This window comes from Lytechinus variegatus, chromosome 3, assembly GCF_018143015.1.
Source record: "Lytechinus variegatus isolate NC3 chromosome 3, Lvar_3.0, whole genome shotgun sequence".
Classification (NCBI taxonomy): Eukaryota; Metazoa; Echinodermata; class Echinoidea; order Temnopleuroida; family Toxopneustidae; genus Lytechinus; species Lytechinus variegatus.
Genome location: NC_054742.1, coordinates 33286250 through 33308905, shown reverse-complemented (window position 1 = coordinate 33308905; position 22656 = coordinate 33286250). Strand labels below are relative to the sequence as shown.

At 35.8% G+C, this 22656-nt stretch overlaps 1 protein-coding gene across 1 annotated transcript; it reads right to left on the bottom strand.

Annotated features, from left to right (window-relative positions):
• Positions 1-524: 524 nt before the first annotated feature.
• Positions 525-20987, bottom strand: LOC121410820 (carbohydrate sulfotransferase 1-like). The gene is made up of 3 exons (XM_041603134.1): positions 20830-20987; positions 16312-16503; positions 525-1839 (listed from the first exon to the last, which is right to left on the bottom strand). Exons 2-3 carry the CDS (start codon positions 16406-16408, stop codon positions 593-595), a joined length of 1344 nt encoding a protein of 447 aa, XP_041459068.1. The 5' UTR covers positions 16409-16503; positions 20830-20987; the 3' UTR covers positions 525-592.
• Between the last annotated feature and the right edge of the window lie 1669 nt (positions 20988-22656).

Here is a 22656-nt window from a genome sequence, read left to right as displayed (position 1 = left end):
CCCCCCTCCCTCTTCCTCTCTCTCTCCACCTCTCCCTTAACTACCTCCCTCACTCCCTTCTCACTATCTATCAATTTTCTTTTAATTTGTAATTTCGCTAACCACCTTCATTTATTAGACCTTCTTCGAATAGTTTCTATATAGTCATGATCAAAATAATTTATTTATTATAGACTAATGAGAAATGGTATGTACAAGCGAATGGAATAGGAAAAATGCTTTGAAATCCAAATTGGTTTCTTAAAATAAGATGTAGAAATGACCCCAAATCTACCCTCTTCTATTCTATTTCAGGAAGATCTGATTGTAAATCTACAGTTACGGCACTGGAGGTAACTTTGATTACATAAGAAATATTGATAGTCTAACTTGGTCCCTTGGGGTGACGACACAAGTATTCTTTTTTTTTCATAGAAAAGGAGAACGATGAGTTACGTTTCTTTTTTTCAATGAAAACAAACGTATCAAGTAGGCCTATTCATAATTTAAATACAATGAAAGGAATTCTCCCACAATGGAATTTTGTAGAGTGTACGTTGATTCCTAAAAAGAATAACAATATCCTTATTTGTATTGTACGCACTGTGCAGTATCACACCACTGGTAGATACGATAATGAATTCATCACGTGACTACACTTTCCTTCTACCTCTTTTCTTATCGTTTCAGGAATACTGTTCTTCCAGGCATTGATGACCTTATCTGAATCTCGTGTTCGTGAAAACGGACGATCCGCCTCTGATTCACTGTGAGTATTGTTCTTCACCCAACTAAGTACATTCGGGTGAATCTTCATTCCTAAATGCTGATACATCCGCTGTATTTCGTCGAAAGGACTTTTCGCTACATCCTCAAAGCGCACAAGCATGTATTTTCCCTTTAACCAACTTGGTTGTTCATCATTGTACTGTAGATTTCTAGACATATGCTCGCAAAGATCCGTGATCTCGTCTGCATGAGGACCCTTCCGTCGCTTCAAATCATAGTTGGGCTCTCTGAGTTTACGACGAGAATTTATGACTGCCCTAGGATCGCGGACGAGATGGATGATCTTAAGGTTCAAGCTCGGATCCTCAAGGAAACTCCTAAGGTCCTTGATGTCATTTACTCTTATTGTTTTCAGAACGGTGTAAGTGTGATCGGAGCACAGTTTAGAGATGATCGATCCAACCTCTATCCTGGGGATCGTCGGTTCTGGACAGATGAGCTTACATCTGTTCAATGCTTCTGATACCTGGCAAGTTTTGCAACCACCTCGTCTCAGCCAGTTATCAGGTCCTTGACTAGAACTTATATAGTTACAACGGAGAGTGCGGTTCCACACAGAGAGCATTGCTGCATCGGCCTGTTCGTTTTTCATACGGTGATTCAATACATCGAAAGTCACATGAAGTAAAGGCTCATACATGTAAAATATATCTGGATTCGAATTAAACAATTCTCCAACAAAAGATGATCCAGAGCGTTTTGTTGTGACAATTATTATTTGGCCACGTTGTGGTGATGCTGTTGGGGACGGTGTCCCACTCATTGTGAATGGCAATCGGCGTATTCCTTCTGTATTTTGAAAGTTTTGAAGGTGTTCTTCAGATGAATTTTCCCTGGATATAATTCCCTCTCTAGATATCTTGATAACGTCAACGAGAGTATCATTCTGGATGTGCTTTTTAGGATGTGACTCCTTTGAATCTCCCAATTTGTTTCCACGATACTCAAAGATACTGCCATCTTCGAATGAATCATTAAAAGCATCATTCGATATGGCACGCGAAAACCCGTATAGTTGTCCAGAGTTCACAACTTCCTTCGTTACTGCGAACTTCGGCATAAATCCCCTCTCTGTGAATGTAAGCAAGATTAAAACATGACGCTTTCATTAATACACTGTTTAAAAAATGACATGATTTTACAAGGGAAAACAAACAGAAGATTTTGCAGAAAGCAATAACAGAATCATTCTGTAAATTCATAAAAAACGTGATTTTTTCTGCAAATTAACAGAACGGGTCTGTTTAAAACGGGGAAAATGCTGTTTTCTTAAAGGAAATTTGCAAGGTTTCATCCACCAAATACCAATTTCCTGTAAGATTAAGCAATCTGGTAAGATTACAGGTGTTCTCGGGCTCTGCTGCAGGAACTTATTTTATTTTGAGGATAATTTTTCTAACAGTGTAGACACAAGTGAAGCAAAATAAATCAATTTAAACAGAAAAAGAAAGTCGAATAGCACAGGAGATGAGGGGAGAAAATGTCAGGTATAAATCAATATCGGTCTTCAAAGATTGAATGAATATTTATCACGCAACAGTAATATAATAAACATAATACAAAAAACTAACGATGTATATTATCAAATCGTCACTTCATCGATAACATGTACACTCTAAAAAATATTCGGAAAGAGTGCTCCATGAAGGTAATTATTTGTCCAACTAACATTGGGCATTTTTTATTTATCCAGTGTGATGAAAATTTTGCCCATTCTAAAGATATTGCTGCTTATTTTTCAACCTTTCTAGACAATATACTTCCCGCATTGGGTAAAATACTGCCCAAAACTGGTTGGACACATGATTGCCCTCGTGGTGGTAAAAAACTAACCCAATCCTTTCCAGAATTTAGCTGACTTTATCTTGAGTCCATACATTACATAATAATGTTATCATCTTTATTACACACTTTTGTACAATCGAAAATGCTGAGTATACCTGCATTCATGGCGATAAATTTCGTTTTTATCACATTCAATTTCATTTTTATCAATTTTTTTAAATATATTTTCAACAGAAAGAATTAAAGTGGTCGCACATAATTAGTACATAAAATACATTGAGGTATACAATACGATTTCAATTTGGGGTATAGACTTGAGCAATTTTAGAAGGAAACTATGGCTCATTGCGTCATCACAGGGATGAAAAACTTGAGGGGCATAGGTTCGCTGCACGTTTCTTTAACCATGCCTTCTTCGCGACTTTACCCGCATTGTATTGTTTTGTTACAGTTTTTATACATATATATTTATTTGATATATCATTCGGACGGAGATCTAACTCCAGTCACGGTTTCCATTCGGTCTACACAACTCTGTCTACTGTACGATTAGTCTCATCACACGTGATCTTATCCCACTTTGTCTACAACTTAATGCCATGTAATCTGTTTACCGTTCCATTTTTAATTCTCATTTATGCTATGCCATATTTTGTCAATTAACCACTTATTTATTACTTTATACTAATCAATACTTTGTCCATTGTTATATTCACCTATAACCATTTTGTCCTATTACTTTTATGCCTAATTTATCTTGTAATTATCTGTGTTATTGTTTGAATATTTTTTTTGTGTCTTTATTACCTTGTGAATGCATCGCAATTCGGCCTTTTAAGCAAGGTTTCCACTTTGGCGAGTTAGAGTTGCGAGTCATACGCGAGCTGCGCGAGCTCTAACTCGCCTTAACTCGCACAAGCTCGCGTGAAATATACATTTTTTTCTGGAATTTGCTCGAGTGACAAAAGACTCAACATCGAGTTCACTACGCTCGCTGTACGAGTGAACCGAGCGCGAAACGAGTCAGACCGAGCTTAGTATGACCTTTATACGACTTAAGGCGAGCTATAAACGAGTTATCAAGATTTTGTTACGAGTGATAAGAGTTTCATACGACCAAGGGGCGGGACATGCACATTTTTGGCACTCAAAGATGGATGCCGGCGGCGGCGTCAACACCAAATCTTAACCGAAGGTTAAGTGTTTGAAATGACATCATAGCTTAGAAAATATATAGACCTAGTTCACGAAATTTTGCCATAAGGGTAATCAAGCATTACTTAACATCCTGATTGAGTTTCAGGTCACAAGACTAAGGTCAGAGGTCATTTGGGGTCAATGAACTTAGACAATGTTGGGGGAATCAACGTCAAAATCTTAACCTACGGTTAAGTTTTTGAAATGTCATCATAACTTAGAAAATATATAAACCTAGTTCATGAAACTTAAATATAAGCTTATTAAAGTATTACTAAACACCTTGCTTGAGTTTCAAGTCACATGACTAAGGTCAAAGGTCATATAGGGTCAATGGACTTTGGCTAATATGGGGGTATTTGTTAAATTACCATTATAACTTTGAAAGTTGATGAATCTGATTCATGAAACTTGAACATAAGAGTAATCAAGTCTCACTGAACATCCTGTGCGAATTTCAGGTCACATGTCCAAGGTCAAAGGTCAGTGAACTTTGGTGATGTTCGGGCGCGATCTGTTGAATTACCATCATAACTTTGAATGTTTATAGATCTGATTCATGAAACTTGGATATAAGAGTAATCAAGTGTTACTGAACATCCTCTGCGAGTTTCAGGTCACATGACTAAGGTCAAAGGTCATTCAAGGTCACTGAATTTTGGCCAATTGGGGGTATTTGTTGAATTACCATCATAACTTTTAAAGTTTATGGATATGATTCATCAACTTGGATATAAGATTAATCAAGTATCACTGAATATCCTGTGCGAGTTTCAGGCCACACGACCAAGGTCATTTGGCCAATGGACTTTGGCAATATGTTTGGGGGTATTCGTTGAATTACCATCATAACTCTGAAAGTGTATGGATCTAGTTCATAAAACGTGGACATAAGAGTTATCAAGTATCACTGACAAGTCTTAGGTCACATGATCAAGGTCAAATGTCATTTATTGTCAATGAACGTAGTATTGTATCATTAAATGAATCGTGTTTTGTGAATAATTATTTTATAATAGTTTTCAAAGTCAGCACTGCTGCTATATTGAATCGCGTGATGTACGTGAGACTGCCAGAGGCGCTCCACTTGGACCTGGTCTAGTTTGGTGTCTTGTTCTTTTACCTGGCTCTGCTCGTCATTGACCTCCTCTTCCGTTTCAATTGTCTCTTCCTCCACTTCTTCTACTTCTACCCTTCTTTCAATGACATCTTCTTTCGGAGTTTCCCGACCTGAATGGCCACAACTCGTGGATCTTTTGGGTCGAGGCATATTTCTCTCCTTATTTGTTGGTAGTTGTAATAATGGAGTGACAACAGCCTTTTTAAAAGTCCGTGAACATGCGTGTGTCAGTTAAAATGTGCTCTCACTTTTACTCCTCAAAAAAAGTTTGGAAATCTGACTTTGATCGATAATCCCTCCTCGGTTTTAGTAAATATCGATTGGTAATCAATATCAATAAATAGATCATTAATTTCTTTTAAAATTGATACCCTACATGATATGATTATGGTTCACGTGGAGGTGCAGTGCCTTTAAATGGTGGGCAAGGTCAAAATTCAAAAGTTGCAAAATGACACAATATTGAAAGTCACTGTTCTTTTCTTCCATGGTGATGAGTGAGTTTCCCAGCGGTTTCTTTTGTTTTCATGCACCTTAACATCAACATTAAAATGGAATCAAACACTCCTCTGCACAAGCAAACACATAACAAACAAACCAACATAAACCACAACAAAACATAAGAAATGAAGAAGCAGGGGCTTGATTTGAATGGATTTTCATCTCTATTGACACAGACAAAAGAATCATGTTCTGTATTGACCCTTCATGACTATTTCTGCTAGTTTTGCAGCTTTTCAATTCAGACCTCATCCAACACTTTTGAATTTTGCTCTTTTTTGATGGCATGATCATAACAAGCATGTTATCATTTTAAAGAGAATCAACTGATCTTTTGAAAAATATCAAATATGCATTGTGTAAAATTTGGAATTGGGAGAAATAAGTGGCCAAACTCAGATTTTCAAACTTTTTTGCTCGTTTTGCAGCTTTTCAATTCAGACTTCATCTAACACTTTTGAATTCTGCTCTTTTCGTAATGGCATAATCATAACAAGCATGTTATCATTGTAAAGAGAATTAAATGATATTTTTAATAATGTCAAATATGAATTGTGTAAAATTGGGAGTTGGGAGAAATTAATGGTCACACTCAGATTTCCAAAAAAAATTGAGGGGTTTATATATAGCAAAATGGATATTTATCATTCAGCTGGCATGTAAATGAGCACTCGCAACGCACTCTGAATAAACTCATACGAAACTCGCTGTAACTCGGGGTGCTCGAGCTAAAGTCGCGTTAATCTCGTGGGCACCTCCACTTGACTCGTAAAACGATCGCAATGCTCGTATCTCGCTCTAGAGAACTCGGAACGCACTCGCGTATACTCAGATGTGGCGAGTTATTACGAGTTATTACGAGTTTATCTCGAGTTTTTTACGAGTAATTGCGAGTTCTGCGAGTATATAACGAGTTTAGGTGAGTTCAGCACGATTTACAGCGAGTTAGCAAAATTTTTGAACATGTTCAAAAATTTTGAAACTGCTCACGACTTCAAGGAGAGTTTTCCCGAGCTTGAACGAGCTCCGCCGAGCCATGCCGAGTTGTCGCGAGTTATCCCGAGTTTCATGGTGAGCTTTATGCGAGTTATCGCGAGTGCCCCATTTTGGCAACTCGCTATAACTCGCCATAACTCGCGATGTTAACTCGCCAAAGTGGAAACCTTGCTTTAAGCAAGGTTTCCACTTTGGCGAGTTAACATCGCGAGTTATGGCGAGTTATAGCGAGTTGCCAAAATGGGGCACTCGCGATAACTCGCATAAAGCTCACCATGAAACTCGGGATAACTCGCGACAACTCGGCATGGCTCGGCGGAGCTCGTTCAAGCTCTGGACAACTCTCCTTGAAGTCGTGAGCAGTTTCAAAATTTTTGAACATGTTCAAAAATTTTGCTAACTCGCTGTAACTCGTGCTGAACTCACCTAAACTCGTTATATACTCGCAGAACTCGCAATTACTCGTAAAAAACTCGAGATAAACTCGTAATAACTCGCCACATCTGAGTATACGCGAGTGCGTTCCGAGTTCTCTAGAGCGAGATACGAGCATTGCGATCGTTTTACGAGTCAAGTGGAGGTGCCCACGAGATTAACGCGACTTTAGCTCGAGCACCCCGAGTTACAGCGAGTTTCGTATGATTTTATTCAGAGTGCGTTGCGAGTGCTCATTTGCGTGCCAGCTGAATGATAAATATCCATTTTGCTATATATAAACCCCTCAATTTTTTTTGGGAAATCTGAGTTTGACCATTAATTTCTCCCAACTCCCAATTTTACACAATGCATATTTGACATCATTTAAAAGATCATTTAATTCTCTTTACAATGATACCATGCTTGTTATGATCATACCATTACGGAAAGAGTAGGATTCAAAAGTGTTAGATGAAGTCTGAATTGAAAAGCTGCAAAACGAGCAAAAAAGTTTGAAAATCTGAGTTTGGCCACTAATTTCTCGCAATTCGAAATTTTACACAATGCATATTTGATATTTTTCAAAAGATCAGTTGATTCTCTTTAAAATGATAACATGCTCACGGTTATGATCATGCCATCAAAAAAGAGCAAAATTCGATAGTGTTGGATGAGGTCTGAATTGAAAAGCTGCAAAACTAGCAGAAATAGTCATGAAGGGTCAATACAGAACATGATTCTTTTGTCTGTGTCAATAGAGATGAAAATCCATTCAAATCAAGCCCCTGCTTCTTCATTTCTTACGTTTTGTTGTGGTTTATGTTGGTTTGTTTGTTATGTGTTTGCTTGTGCAGAGGAGTGTTTGATTCCATTTTAATGTTGATGTTAAGGTGCATGAAAACAAAAGAAACCGCTGGGGAACTCACTCATCACCATGGAAGAAAAGAACAGTGACTTTCAATATTGTGTCATTTTGCAACTTTTGAAATTTGACCTTGCCCCACATTTAAAGGCACTGCACCTCCATTTGAACCATAATCATATCATGTAGGGTATCAATTAAAAAAAAATAATGATCTATTCATTGATATTGATTACTCATTGATATTTACTAAAACCGAGGAGGAATTATCGATCAAAGTCAGATTTCCAAACTTTTTTTTGAGGAGTAAAAGTGAGAGCACATTTTAACTGACCCACGCATGTACACGTACTTTTAAAAAGGCTGTTGTCACTCCATTATTACAACTACCAACAAATAAGGAGAGAAATATGCCTCGACCCAAAAGATCCACGAGTTGTGGCCATTCAGGTCGGGAAACTCCGAAAGAAGATGTCATTCAAACAAGGGTAGAAGTAGAAGAAGTGGAGGAAGAGACAATTGAAACGGAAGAGGAGGCCAATGACGAGCAGAGCCAGGTAAAAGAACAAGACACACAAAACATCATTCATATAATAATACAACACTACGTTCATTGACAATAAATGACATTTGACCTTGATCATGTGACCTAAGACTTGTCAGTGATACTTGATTACTCTTATGTACAAGTTTTATGAACTAGATCCATACACTTTCAGAGTTATGATGGTAATTCAACGAATACCCCCCAACATATTGCCAAAGTCCATTGGCCATATGACCTTGGTCATGTGGCCTGAAACTCGCACAGGATATTCAGTGATACTTGATTAATCTTATATCCAAGTTGATGAATCATATCCATAAACTTTCAAAGTTATGGTAATTCAACAAATACCCCCAATTGGCCAAAGTTCATTGACCTTAAATGACCTTTGACCTTAGTCATGTGACCTGAAACTCGCACAGGATGTTCAGTAATACTTGATTACTCTCATATCCAAGTTTCATGAATCAGATCTATAAACATTCAAAGTTATGATGGTAATTCAACAGATCACCCGAACATCACCAAAGTTCACTGACCTTTGACCTTAGACATGTGACCTGAAATTCGCACAGGATGTTCAGTGAGACTTGATTACTCTTATGTTCAAGTTTCATGAATCAGATTCATCAACTTTCAAAGTTATAATGGTAATTTAACAAATACCCCCAAATTGGCCAAAGTCCATTGACCCTATATGACCTTTGACCTTAGTCATGTGACTTGAAACTCAAGCAAGGTGTTTAGTAATACTTTAATAACCTTATGTTTAAGTTTCATGAACTAGGTTTATATATTTTCTAAGTTATGATGACATTTCAAAAACTTAACCGTAGGTTAAGATTTTGATGTTGATTCCCCCAACATGGTCTAAGTTCATTGACCCCAAATGACCTCTGACCTTAGTCTTGTGACCTGAAACTCAATCAGGATGTTTAGTAATGCTTGATTAACCTTATGGCAAAATTTCGTGAACTAGGTCTATATATTTTCTAAGTTATGATGTCATTTCAAAAACTTAACCTTCGGTTAAGATTTGGTGTTGATGCCGCCGGCATCCATCTTTGAGTGCCAAAAATGTGCATGTCCCGCCCCTTGGTCGTATGAAACTCTTATCACTCGTAACAAAATCTTGATAACTCGTTTATAGCTCGCTTTAAGTCGTATAAAGGTCATACTAAGCTCGGTCTGACTCGTTTCGCGCTCGGTTCACTCGTACAGCGAGCGTAGTGAACTCGATGTTGAGTCTTTTGTCACTCGAGCAAATTCCAGAAAAAAATGTATATTTCACGCGAGCTTGTGCGAGTTAAGGCGAGTTAGAGCTCGCGCAGCTCGCGTATGACTCGCAACTCCAACTCGCCAAAGTGGAAACCTTGCCTTAGCCGCGATGATGTCTTGATTTTTATTAATAAACCATTTATCTATCTGTCATTGGATTTTTTCCAGTTCGTCTTTTTTGGCAAAGCGTCATTTTGTATGATAAAATAAATCCAGTAACTCTTGTGACCAGTTTCAATAATCATATTATGTTGCCTCGTTTTCATATTTACATAGACCCATTCCATGAAAGTTAGCAAAATGGTAGGCCTAACTGTATACCATCCGATGGTAACTTGAAACCCCAGCATTTTTTACCATTGTATTTCCCAAATAATGGCAGAGTAATCATAACTGTAATCATATTTCTATTTCTATCTCTATCATTACACAACGCATACAAATTCTTGTCTTTTGATTTGTTGAAAGCCATTCAATATTTGTTCCATATAGGGCTGCATGCAAACTTTATTTTCCATTGCAAGGTGACCGGCGGTGCATTTTTTTTTCAATTGTACGGTTGAGCTCTCTCCCTCAGTGCATTTTGTGTGTGTGTGTTACAAAAAAAACGTATTGTACAATAGGAAGATATGTTAGGTAGATTACGGTTCTAATGATACAGCATGAGGTCGAGATGTCCGAAAAACCAAAGGGTACGCCACATGGCGTGTGTGACAAAATTTCCCGAGCGAGCAAAGCAAGTAAGAAAAAAGTTAAATTTCAAGATGAGAATCTAATTTTGTGATTTTTTTGGGGGGGTTTGTGCATCTGGGGGAGAGCATGACCCCAAGTCCTCCCCCCACCCACCCAACTGTATGCCAGAGAGGACGAGATATGAATAAAGGCTGAAGAAAAAAAGCCAGCGGTGGTCACCAGCGCGGTCGAGTAATGTCCTTTTTAAGAATGAATTTTTTTCTTCATTTGTTGCTTCAATGCTCTCTTATATGGATTATGATTTACTGATTAAAAAATTGAGCGGAGGAATTTAACAAATTGTAACCATTAGAATAAAAAGTCTCCAATTTAACTTTTTACTCGAAGGTAAAACGAATAAACCGATCCTTTCTATCATTATTGCTACAAATCTACTATTATTTACGGCTTGTATCTTTAAATTCTTTGTATGATTTACTGGAAGGCGCATTGAACATTTTGCCTAAGAAGTGTAAAATGAAGAACATGTAACATTATTGATCACCACGATAGACGCAGTTCTAGACTAACTTTTTTTTATGGGGGGGGGGGGCTTCTTGGGGTCTGAGATTTTTCGACGTTGGTTTATACTGACCAAGCAGCCAGTCCCCCTCCCCCTAAAACACATTTCTATATCGTGCGAGGGAGCGTAGCGTCCGAGCGAAAACAATCAGATCATTTTCAAAATGCTTGAGCACTTATGCATCAAGACCTGTTGGGTTGTAAGTGGGGGCATTTAAAGGAGTTGTTTTGATAACGTTATTCTCCAAATTTAGAGACTTTGATCGTAAAAGGGTACAATAGAACATGACAGGAGATTGGGTTTTAATGTCAATGACAACCCTGATAAATATTACGAGGAAATTTGGTGACCAGGGAGAAAATGTTTGAAGTGAAACCATTTGGAGCACTTTATGAACTTCCAAATAAATGTACATCTGCAACATCGTTAAATTACTGAATTGGATACTCAACCTGTATTATGATAGGCTGCAAAATACTACGACCCCATGATCACTATCTGTCTACACAATAGAATATTACATATAGACTCATTCTACATGTTGCTTCTTTCGGGACAAGGTGATCGCCATGAAAATGTTAGCGATGATGCAGCAAACATATCGACTTGCCCTGCCCAATATTTTTGACAAAATGAAAAATTTAGGATTCCATTGCAAAAATCTGTGTAAAAAAACATCTGAAAGCGCTATAAATTCATCAAACTACAATATAAAAATATTAATAAACATATATGAATTTGTAAGTTTTTTCGTTTTGCTTGACGTGAAAAAAAATCTGCATTATATATACGCGCCAAAAATTTTGGACAATATCTTTGCCAGCTCTCACCATCCGAAACATGGATCGACACTCTTGACTCTAAACTATTAAAAAAAGTTTTAAATAAGTGTAACGTCAATCAGATAGCATTATAGCGACGGGCCATATCCTAAAGAATGACAAAATTTCGGACAAGAAAAAGATTTAGAGTAGAAAACTTCAATTTTATGGTATTAGTATTGTTGTAATCGTGGTATATATATATATATATATATATATGTGTGTGTGTATATATATATATATATATATAGGGCCCATTGTATATCTATTTTTTTTGTCGAAAACTTTTGGGGGCTTCAGTCCCCAAAGCCCTCCCCCTAAAAAAAAACGCTCCTGCACCACGTATAAATCCAGGGGGTAGTGCCCCCTTTTTGTCCGTGCGTCTATACACAAAGGACAACATGCATGACATGAGGAAAGCAGAGTTATCGTAGGCGCGTTCATTTTTAAATGTATCTTTGGACAGAATTTTAACATTATTATTTATGTACTAATTTCTGGACGCTCCCCGTTCTGATATCCTTGATCCGTCCTAAATGGAAATGACGATGATCATCAATCATGTCATACCCTTTTATATTAACATAGGGGTTGATACGATATTTGCTCCTGCGACAATTTTGCCGTGCTTAATTTCGTGTAAGATGTAGGTTTAGGGTTATGTTTATAGGGCAGCCCAGGGTTAAGTTGGTCGCCTTTGGTCGTTTGATTGGTGTATGGAATTTAGGGCTGAGCAATCGTCGCCGGATGTCATGGAAACCATTTAGGGACTCCGTTTCTTGGATAAAATACCACATTTTCACTATTCTGTGCAATCATAATTATGATAGAGTTTTCAATCTGGGTGTAATGATTCACTTAGAGTGTAATGAAATATCGATTCAAGTAATAAGTGTGTTTGCTTCAGCTGTTTGCGATCATGTGTATGTACATACGTACCTACTTGAAGGATTGAGAATTAATTATGTCCGATATCAGTGGCGTACCATGGGTCAAGGAATGGGGCACCACAACATTTTTTTTAGTTACTTAGTGGGCGTTCGAAAGCGCGCTAAATTGCCAGTTATGCTGTTCTATTTACGACTGTGCCATTAAATGGATATGTATATCACTTATCAAGTAACGCGAGCGCGAGCTCAAAATTTTTTATATTCAGACCTAAAAGAGAGACATTTATATAAGCATTTTTTTAAATCATGATACGTACGCGTCTCACTAAACAATCAAAGCGAGCTAAAGTGCGAGGTGAAATTTATGTACATATTAACCCCAACCAAAGAAATTTTGAGGATTATTTTGTTAGAAATTCATCAATGGAGAATACAAGTCTCACCATCATAGTTATCTAATGCGCTTGCTGATTTTGTTAGAATTACACCTAAACACGTGAAGCACTTTTTGTAGTCATTGTAATCATGAACATGATGCATATCTCACTAATCAAATATTGCGAGCGCAAAACGAGAGCTAAAATATTTTTATATACAGACCTAAAGAGGGGCATTCTAAGGCTTGTTTGTAGCAATTCACTAAGACCATACGTACAGTATTTCACTAACCAAATGATGCGAATGCGAAGCGCAAGCTGATTTTTTTTAACATTCAGACCAAAAAAGGGACATTTTAAGGATTATTTTAAGGAATTCACTAGTTCAAACGTAAGCACGGACTGGAAATGTTTTAAAAGCGTACCTAAAGGTCAAGTCCACCCTCAGATTTTTTTTATTTGAATGAATAGAGAAAAATTAACAAGCATAGTATATACTGAAAAATTAATCGAAATTGGATGTAAAATAAGAAAGTTGTAGCACCTGCCACTCCCCCCCCCCGGCCCCGTGGTTACACCTCTGTCTGACAAAAGGTTTAGGGCTGGAATTAATTCATAATTTAGCGTGACTTTTGAAATATGCCTGTATGTATTTAACAAGTAAACGAAACATAATAATTACATCAAATTATTTTATAATAAATTGGGAGTAGTTTTGCTCAAAAGGTAGGCCATGTATATACATATTTTGTTATTTAGACCTTATACGAGCAATGATTTTTTTTTCTCTCTCTCTTCGCAAATTTGCGGGAAAAAAACGTGGCTGAATTTTATAGTAGGCCAATTCTCTGGACAATGCAGGCATCTTAACTCACCTGCAATTTAAGCAGTGTGCCATCCCAGAAGAAGGGGGTAATATAATAAATTTATCAGTTTCCAAGAATAGGACTATGATTCCACCGAGTATGATTATGGTGGATAAATAATGCTAATTTGTTTAACAATGATAACAAATATATGTTCATAGATGGCAACTTTCTGTTCATGCAAGCTTATGCATGTAATTCAAGATTTAAAGTCAGTCAGGTTGTTGGTTCAGCTATAGGCTACTATGTTGGATTCTGTACCCTTACTCTCCAGCCTGGTAGTGGTTGCAGTAACGTAAGAAAACACTGCTCTTCTATCGCCGACACTCTGCCGATGGACAGCATTTCCGTGAAGCACAGAGGAACAGATGACTACCAAGGAGTTTTATGAGATGGAGAACCATCCAACACATTCGCTTTAAAGCAACTTTGATGCCGCAATGCTAAAATATGTTTAACAGTCGTGTTCTTCATTGGATTTTTCTTGCAGATTGTAGACGTAGGACTTTACGTAACTAGAGACTTACTGGTCAGATACAATAGGAATTATGGTTTTATAATGATAATTACTTTTCGCTGCCTCTGGTCAGACACTCTGAGGAGACGGACACATGGCTATTTTTAAAACATTTTTTGAAACATAAATTGATATCATTCGACTGGCCGCACGTGGCCTCAACTGTATAACACATAACATAAGAAATAGATATAGTTCCTCAAGCGCAGTGTAGGCGTTATTTATAGGTTAAAATCAATTTTACCTGAAATGATACTCATAACAATATACAATAGTATTGTTCTACCTTATTTGACATATTGTAATGTCGCCTGGGGAAACACTTTCAAGTCTTATCTTGATAAATTGAGAATATTGCAGAAAAGGGCAATACGACTGATAACAAATTCTAATTATAGACATCCAAGTACTCCATTATTTCTTCGTCTGAAAATGCTACCACTTAGTAAACTTGTGTTGTTTAATTGTGCATTGTTCATGTTCAAACTACAATCAATGCCCCAAGAATGTACCTTAAAAAAATTATTTCTTCAGAATTCAAAAATACATAATTATAATATACGTCAAAAGGATCTTATTCGTCAGCCATTTGCGAGAACAAATGTCACTCTGACCTCCTTTCATATATCATGTATTAAAGAGTGGAACAATTTACCTGTTTGATATAAAAAATAGTAAAACTCTTTTCATGTTCAAAAGATTATCCAAAACTTATTTTCTTGACAGATTTTGATTATTTTCCTTCAATATGTGTTTAAGTTAATGTATTTGCATTTAAGTTGATGACCTACTCAGAATCTATGTTTAGCATGTATATGTGTGGGTGGATGTGGTTGTGTGTGTGTGGGTTTGTGTATATATGTGTGTTTGTAATAGTTTATTCCATTCTATTTTTAGCATCTTAACCTTATTATACATTTTTTCTCTCTCTCTCCTTTGTATCTTGTAGATTAGTATATCCTATGTTTTATGTTAATAATCATAAGTATTCCAGGGCCCTACTCACAAGCTTTGCTTTTAAAGGGGTCCTAAAAACAAATTCGTATATGCTATAGTCTGATTGATGTATGTTCATGTACTCATTTACGTTGTATGTACATCTATCTTTATTATGATGTGATGTTTTTGGTTTTGAATAAATAAACTTGAACTTGAACTTTGTAGTGTGTGGACATTTGAAAAAAAAAATGTTTATTTAAAAATTGTCAAATTCGGAGGGTTTTTCTAATTTTAAATCTGTTACAATACAATATTTCGCCCAATTTCAGAATATATGATAAGGCTTTGAGATATATTTCGTCTTTTTTTAATATCCAGATTTTGTGATCAAATAAAATTGGAAATATTTGCAATTATCTATTTTTAACACAAATCACTTTAAAGTTTTCTAATGAAATTGGCGGCATTACAGGTAGCCACCAAAGGATATTGTGGAGCGGTGACTTTTTTGTATTTCTTTAGAAATCGAAACTATTTTGCTTTTCGTTGTCACTCCATCTTTTTACTTCCCTGCTACTACTGTACTCTGGCCTTATTTCATGGTCCAATACCTCCATTTGAATGTTAAATTACTTTGAATTTATTTTGTGTGATCTTGCTGCCTGTAGCACCTGGAATAAGGCCTATGCTAACCCTATGAAAACTTGTGCGAAAGTTATGTAATACAATCTGAATACTTTTCTATTCGCCTGCTTCGCTTTGACATTCGAGAAAGTTCCAACTCCATTACAACTCGCGCTACACAAAATACAAGGCATTTAAAAAAAAATTACCCTTAAATTGTATTCCAGAGCGCTTTTGCCTCGGCTTAAACATAAAAATAAAGCACAGCATGATAATTTGATAAGTCAAAGTGAAGTAAACCAGATTACAACAGACTGATGAATTATCCTAATAATAATGATAATAATCGTTTAATAATTATATGTGACTTTAGAATTTGTAGTAACTATCCTATTGTCGATATTGTCATTACTTTGAGGCCAATTACTATTCGTATTATAGCATTCGTTTCTATCTATTTCCAGCTGTCCTCATCGTCATCGTCGTATTGGTATAATTGGAAAGTAGGCCCTTTATCAATTATTTTACTCAATATAGAATCGTCTACTCACCCCACAAACACAAGCAGTAGTATACACCTGAAAAGTGGCCTGCAAGTACCAGTAGATATATTCCTTTTCGTGTAAAACCTTTTGTAGTTGAACCCATTGCAAATTATTCGTTGCTTTGCTTCTTCTGAGACTATTTTATATTTATAGTTCGCCGCTTCAGCCTGAACTTATCCTTTCGTTAATTATGATTTGCTGTAAATTAAGACAATTTAAAGTTAAACAAGATCATCATGTGTATCACAAAACTTTTAAAAAGGGGAAAATCAACACGACTTCCAATGCCCATAATATCTAATAAATTAGCCTCGAGATTACGACCCTGAACGGATCCATCTGGTTGCAGAAATGCAAACGAACCAGTGCAACAGCTGTCGTAAACCAACGCTGTACTGTAAGGTGCTCTACAGCAAAGCGCTGCGGAGGTTCCCCCCCCCCTGAAATTTATGATAAATTTTAGAAAAAATCCACCAAAAATATGCACCTTCCTGAACATAAGGCTTACACGCTAAGAATAAGGAAATTCCCTTAACTTTGTTTCAGCTTAAAAATTATTGTTACAAAACACACAGGTACTCCAGGAAGAAATAAAACTGACGGTGAACATATTTATTTGCACCATGGCTGGCCATGGCGGGTAAGGTACTTTACCCCGTCCCTCAGATAGGACAGAAGTTGAAAATACCGTGTTGAGATAGAAACACATCAGTACCTCACATCCTTGCACTTCATAGAATTTTGAATGGTAAAAAATAATGTGTTTTGGTAACACAATTATCCAATCATCGCAATTATAGATGAATCAGAGCCAGAATATACCAAAATTCTAAATTTCTAAACGAACGGTTGCTTGTTTCGCTCTCCTGCAGAAAATATACGTCTGCAGTCTACATGTACATTGCCTATTTCAATAATCAGAAATCTCGTGCAAATCTCGTGCTTTGCTTCACTTAAAGGAAAAGTCCAGCCCAACAAAAACTTGATTTGAATAAAAAGAGAAAATTCCACAAGCATAACACTGAAAAAAATCATCAAAATCGGATGTAAAATAAGAAAGTTATGGCATTTTAAAGTTTCGCTTCATTTCACAAAACAGTTATATGCACATCTCGGTCGGTATGCAAATGAGGGATTGATGACATCACTCACTCACTATTTCTTTTGTATTTTATTATATGAAATATGAAATATTTTTATTTTCTCGTCATTGCCATGTGAAATGGAGTTACATTCCTCCTTGAACACGTGGAAGTCCATTATTTTAACATTTTGTGCTTCAAGGAGGCAAGGAGGTTCTTATCGTCAAATTCTTAAAAATTGAAATATTGTATAATTCAAACAATAAAAACAAAAGAAATAGTGAGTGAGCGACATCATCGACTCTCTCATTTGGATGTAACTGGCTCGTAAATATAACTATTTTGTTAAAAATAAGCGAAACTTTGAAATGTCAAAACTTTCTTATTTTACATCCGATTTTGATGAAATTTTCAGCATTGTGCTTGTCTGATTTTTCTCAATTGATTCAAATCAACGTTTTTCTGAGGAGGACCTGACCTTCAAATTAGGCCTACTTTTAAACATACAGCTCCTTCAATTAAAAACCCAATTCTCTTCTCGATATAAAAGGGTCGTTTCGGGGGTATTTTCCTACGATTTTTTTTTTGCACATGCGCACTATGATTACTTCACATATATCATGAATATTTTCAGGAATTCAGAAATTAGGGATGGAACAGAAAATTGTGCAATTGATGAATAGGCCCTATTTTAAAATGACATGTGTAAAAATGTCCGAAAATGGCCAAATTAGATTGTAAAATTTACGATTTGCTAACTTACAGCTTTAAATAAATTTTGCCCTCTCCGCCATTACTGGCCCTAAAAATTAAGACCCACCTAAAGGCGTACCCCCCTCCCCCGGAAAAAAATATTTCGTGTCAGTCATCCCCAGAAATCATGAACACCTATCATCACCCACGGAATGGAGAATTAATGCATGACGAAGGGGGAAAAAAGGAGAATGAAAACAAGAGAGATATTGATAATTTTCAAATTCATAATCATTAACATTGTTAATTGGACCTGAACAAATGTACATGCACGTGCACCCGGCGATTTACATTATTGGAATGAAGAGAAAATTTAGGAACTCTGTGATAATTTTGCGTACTCAATTTTGTTTTAAAAAGACGTTTATGACGCTTGATCGAAATATCATTTAAATTATTATTCTTAACTTCTTCAAAAATGTATAGACCTAAACTATGATTTTCAAGAGACGAATTAGCCTAGCACGGAAATCACCGTCTTGCATGTCTCTCCGATCATCTTAGAGATGTTAATGAATGTTCATGATATTTGTAAAGTGAACATAGTGCGCATGTGCAATAAACAAAAAGTTCGTCGGAAAAATAATTTCGCCACTTTAACCCAATATAGGTCTACTCAGGCTTAAATCTTGTTTTGATTGCATCCTTGAAATACATCATCGTCCTATACGGTATAACTTAATCTTGCTTATCTGTAATCTTGAGAATTGTTATTTGGAATGCGATGTCTTTTTTTTCATTGGAGAAATACACTTAATATGATTTTGCAAATTTGGCAAAAGTATATCCTGAATGCGTCGTTCAGTGATATAATTCTCATAAGGGAAATAAGTCATTTCCCGGAAATGATTAATTCTCATTTAAATCAATAGTCCTTCTATAAACTGGACAAATTCATTATAATATTTGACGAAATGGCGCACTGCAACGAATCCTCACCTCATGTGTGATCCTTTTCTTCCAATTCTCCTTTTCAGTATCTCTCCCACCCACTCTCTCTGTGAGTGAGTTTGTCGTCATTTTCCGAAATATAGCTAATTTGACAGATTCAATTATTTTTCTTTACATTTTATGAGTTTAATATCCCCCGTTTTATGCACTTCCTGATTCATATGATATACATGTACATATTTTCCCGTCAAATGTATTCTATTGACGTATTACTTTGAACGATTAAGAAATGTTTATATAAAAAAGGAAGCATTTTGCAATCACCCGAATCACACTTGACTTTTAACTTAAGATTTTAAAATGAAAGTATATTAGACTAAATGTTTTATTTTGTTTATCGGAGACTGTCTGACCTGAAAATGCAATCAAAACGATGCAAAACGGCAGCCATTTTGAATTTATGCAAATTCACATTGTTTGTTCAAAACTTCTCTTTTCTTATACTTTTGATATGTTATTGATATATGTCAGATCTGAATATTGTCAATGGGTGATTGAAAGCATAGGTTAACTGGTTGAAAATATGGCAATACGATTGCAGTCAAAACAATGCCAACCGCTGCTATTCCTACCCCAGTTTTAGCTCTGCCATTTTTACCTTTGCCATTTTTACCTCTGTCATTTTTACCTCTGCCATTTTTACCTTTGCCATTTTTACCTCTGCCATTTTTACACCGAGCCGCAGGGGGGGGGGGGGCAATCTCCCTATATACCAACGAAAATATTGGGGGCATGTCGTTTTGATCCCCACCCCATAACTTCGTAAGTGCAAAAAGAAAGTAAAACTATAATGTTAGACAGAAATTGGCAAATTAACCAAATGCAGTATAAAATTTTGTTTTTACATATAGTAAAATTATAACATTCCGCGCACTCAGCACGGGAATGATTCCATCTATCATTGGTGCTTTTGTTAAGGTACATTAATGCAGGAATTTCAATATATAGGCATTCTTTTTTGCTAATGAATAAACCAAAAAATGGCAAACGCTCTTTTTATTGGCGGAGGTGAGTTATGTATATTATAACTAGGTTAAAATTCCCCTTTTCATGACAGCTTTATCATAGGAAGAGCAAAAGGAAGGTAGTTATTATTTTCATATCATGACAAAATGTCCTTGAAATGTCCCGATTCCATGTAAAGATAATATTTAAACAAAATTCTGCTCGCGCTTCGCGCTTTCACCGTTTATAAAATGCTCACAATAAACACTTCACAATTCACCTACACAGTGCTTGAAATAATGCTTGATTTGACCCTTCTGATTGGATTGTCATATTTTTTTCAGCTCGCACTTTGCGCTTGCATTATTGATTTTCATAATAAAAGAAATGCATTTAGAATGCCCAGATTCTAGGTCTAAAACGCATTTGAATGATTTACTTTTGCACTTCAGTTATCATTGTAGGAAAATACTTAATGTCTTATTTTGTGATTTACAAATCATGAATAAGTGCCCCATTTTAGCTCTAAATCTATTTTTCCCCGCACGCGCTTCGCGCTAGCATCATCTGCTTCGTTCTGTACCTATCGTGTTCATGATTACAAAAAGTGGCTACAATGTCCAGCTCTTAGGTAGGGGTGACTAATTTTTTTTTAGATCATTTCGTCCATTTTCTCTTCTTTTCCCTTTTTTTTCTCATTAGGCCTACTCCAAGGAATTAAGAACACGAAGCGTATGAAAATGATAAATATTATGAATAAAACACTAATTCATTAAAATGGAATTACACTTACCGACTGTTTCATTATGAAAAAGGCATAGGCCTATGTAAACTCTGCAGCTTTATAGAGCCTTCAGCTCGAGATCATGTATCGCCATCAACTTCGCCAAGTGGTGCTGTACTTTGCTTAAGAACGAAATCATAATAATATGAGTAGGTATCATATCACTCATGACAACAGTGATTCAAACTAGAGAGTGAATTGCTGGCAATGAAGTTCGTACTATACTATCCATGATTGGCGCCACTTGAGAGCTTGAATTACCTTGGCCAACTTATCCGCAGCCAATTTGCCGGTAATTTTATTGAATTTAAACAGGTATGAATTATGTATTGACCAAATTATCATTGTCATAATGAGCCAAAAAAAAATTAAGTGTGTCATAATGGCGTGTCAGGTAGTTTTTTAATCAGCCCCAAATCGTGACCTTTAATACAAAAATCGAATTCTATCACAGATTTTTACATACGATTATCAAGAATATGAAATCGTATTTCACACATTTTGTTTCTTGGTGGTGAAAAGTGTGGGGATCCATGGCCTCCGTGTCCAATCTGTACACTATTTGACAATGCTTGTACAATGCAAAAGGGGTTAAGTCCATTATTCATCAAATTTGATTTTTATGTCTTAATGTATAGATTTTTAGTAGCTCTATAAGACGATACCAAAGAAAAGTTGAAATTGTTATTAAAAAGTGAACTAAAATGGCAGAGAATAATCTTTTTTTTCAAAAGGGGATATGTCCATTTCAGTTTAGTTGCAAAAAGGTTAGGCTCACTCAGATTTTTTTTTGGAAAAGAATATCTTGAAAAATATGAAGACAGCTAGATTTCTCTTATACCCATTTTTATGTTTTCATGGTAGGGTATTGAAAATTCAGTTTCTCATAAGAATATTGCAATATGCGAGAATTGAAAAAATGATTTTCTTGGAGTGGACCTGACCCCTTTTGCAACTAAATTATTTGTCAAGAGGGGTTAGGTCAATTTTTGCATAATTTTTTTTATTGTTTTCTGTCTCTAAACCTCTGAATATTTAGTCACTCTGATGATAGCAAAGACAATTAGAAATTCAAATGAAAAGGTGAATTAAAGTGACAAAGAAAATTCACTTTTTTAATCAAAAGAGATTGGATTCATTTCAGTTTACTTGCAAAAGGGGTTAGGTCCACAATGATAATTTTTATTGAAATGTATAGAAAAAAATTGAAGATATGGAAATTTTTTTATACCCAATTTTATGTTCACATGATAAGGTAGTACATCATATATATATATATATATTGTTTATTTATCTATTCTTATTTTTTATTCATAATATATACTTATAAAAGGGGCCTTCTTCCTACAAGCACTGCTTTTTTAGTTTGTTTCCTTCCCTTTTGATTTCATGGTATTATTGTTTAGTAAAAAATTATTTAAATATTATATTTTGTAAATGTCAAAAGATCGAAAGAGGAAATAATTGAACTGAATTTAAAAATTGAAAGGTGAGTCAGGATCCGATGAAATTAGCCTATACGTATACAATATGAGTGCAGCGGCGCAGCGCAGCGGACCTCTCCTTTACTATGTCTACCAAAGTCGGGATAAAAGCCGCGCGCAGCCTATACCTATCATAATGCATGTGTAATTACATAAAATATTTGCGTGTGGAGGGTTGTGGGTTGAGAGTGTGTATGTGTGTGTGGTGTGTGTATAATAATAACAACTGATTTCATTGTGTTCTTTTAAGATATATATGATTTATGATTATATTAAGTTAGTGAAAATATGAAATGTAAAGTATTATATGTGATTTGAAATGTTAAATTGAAATGTTATGTAACTATTTGTT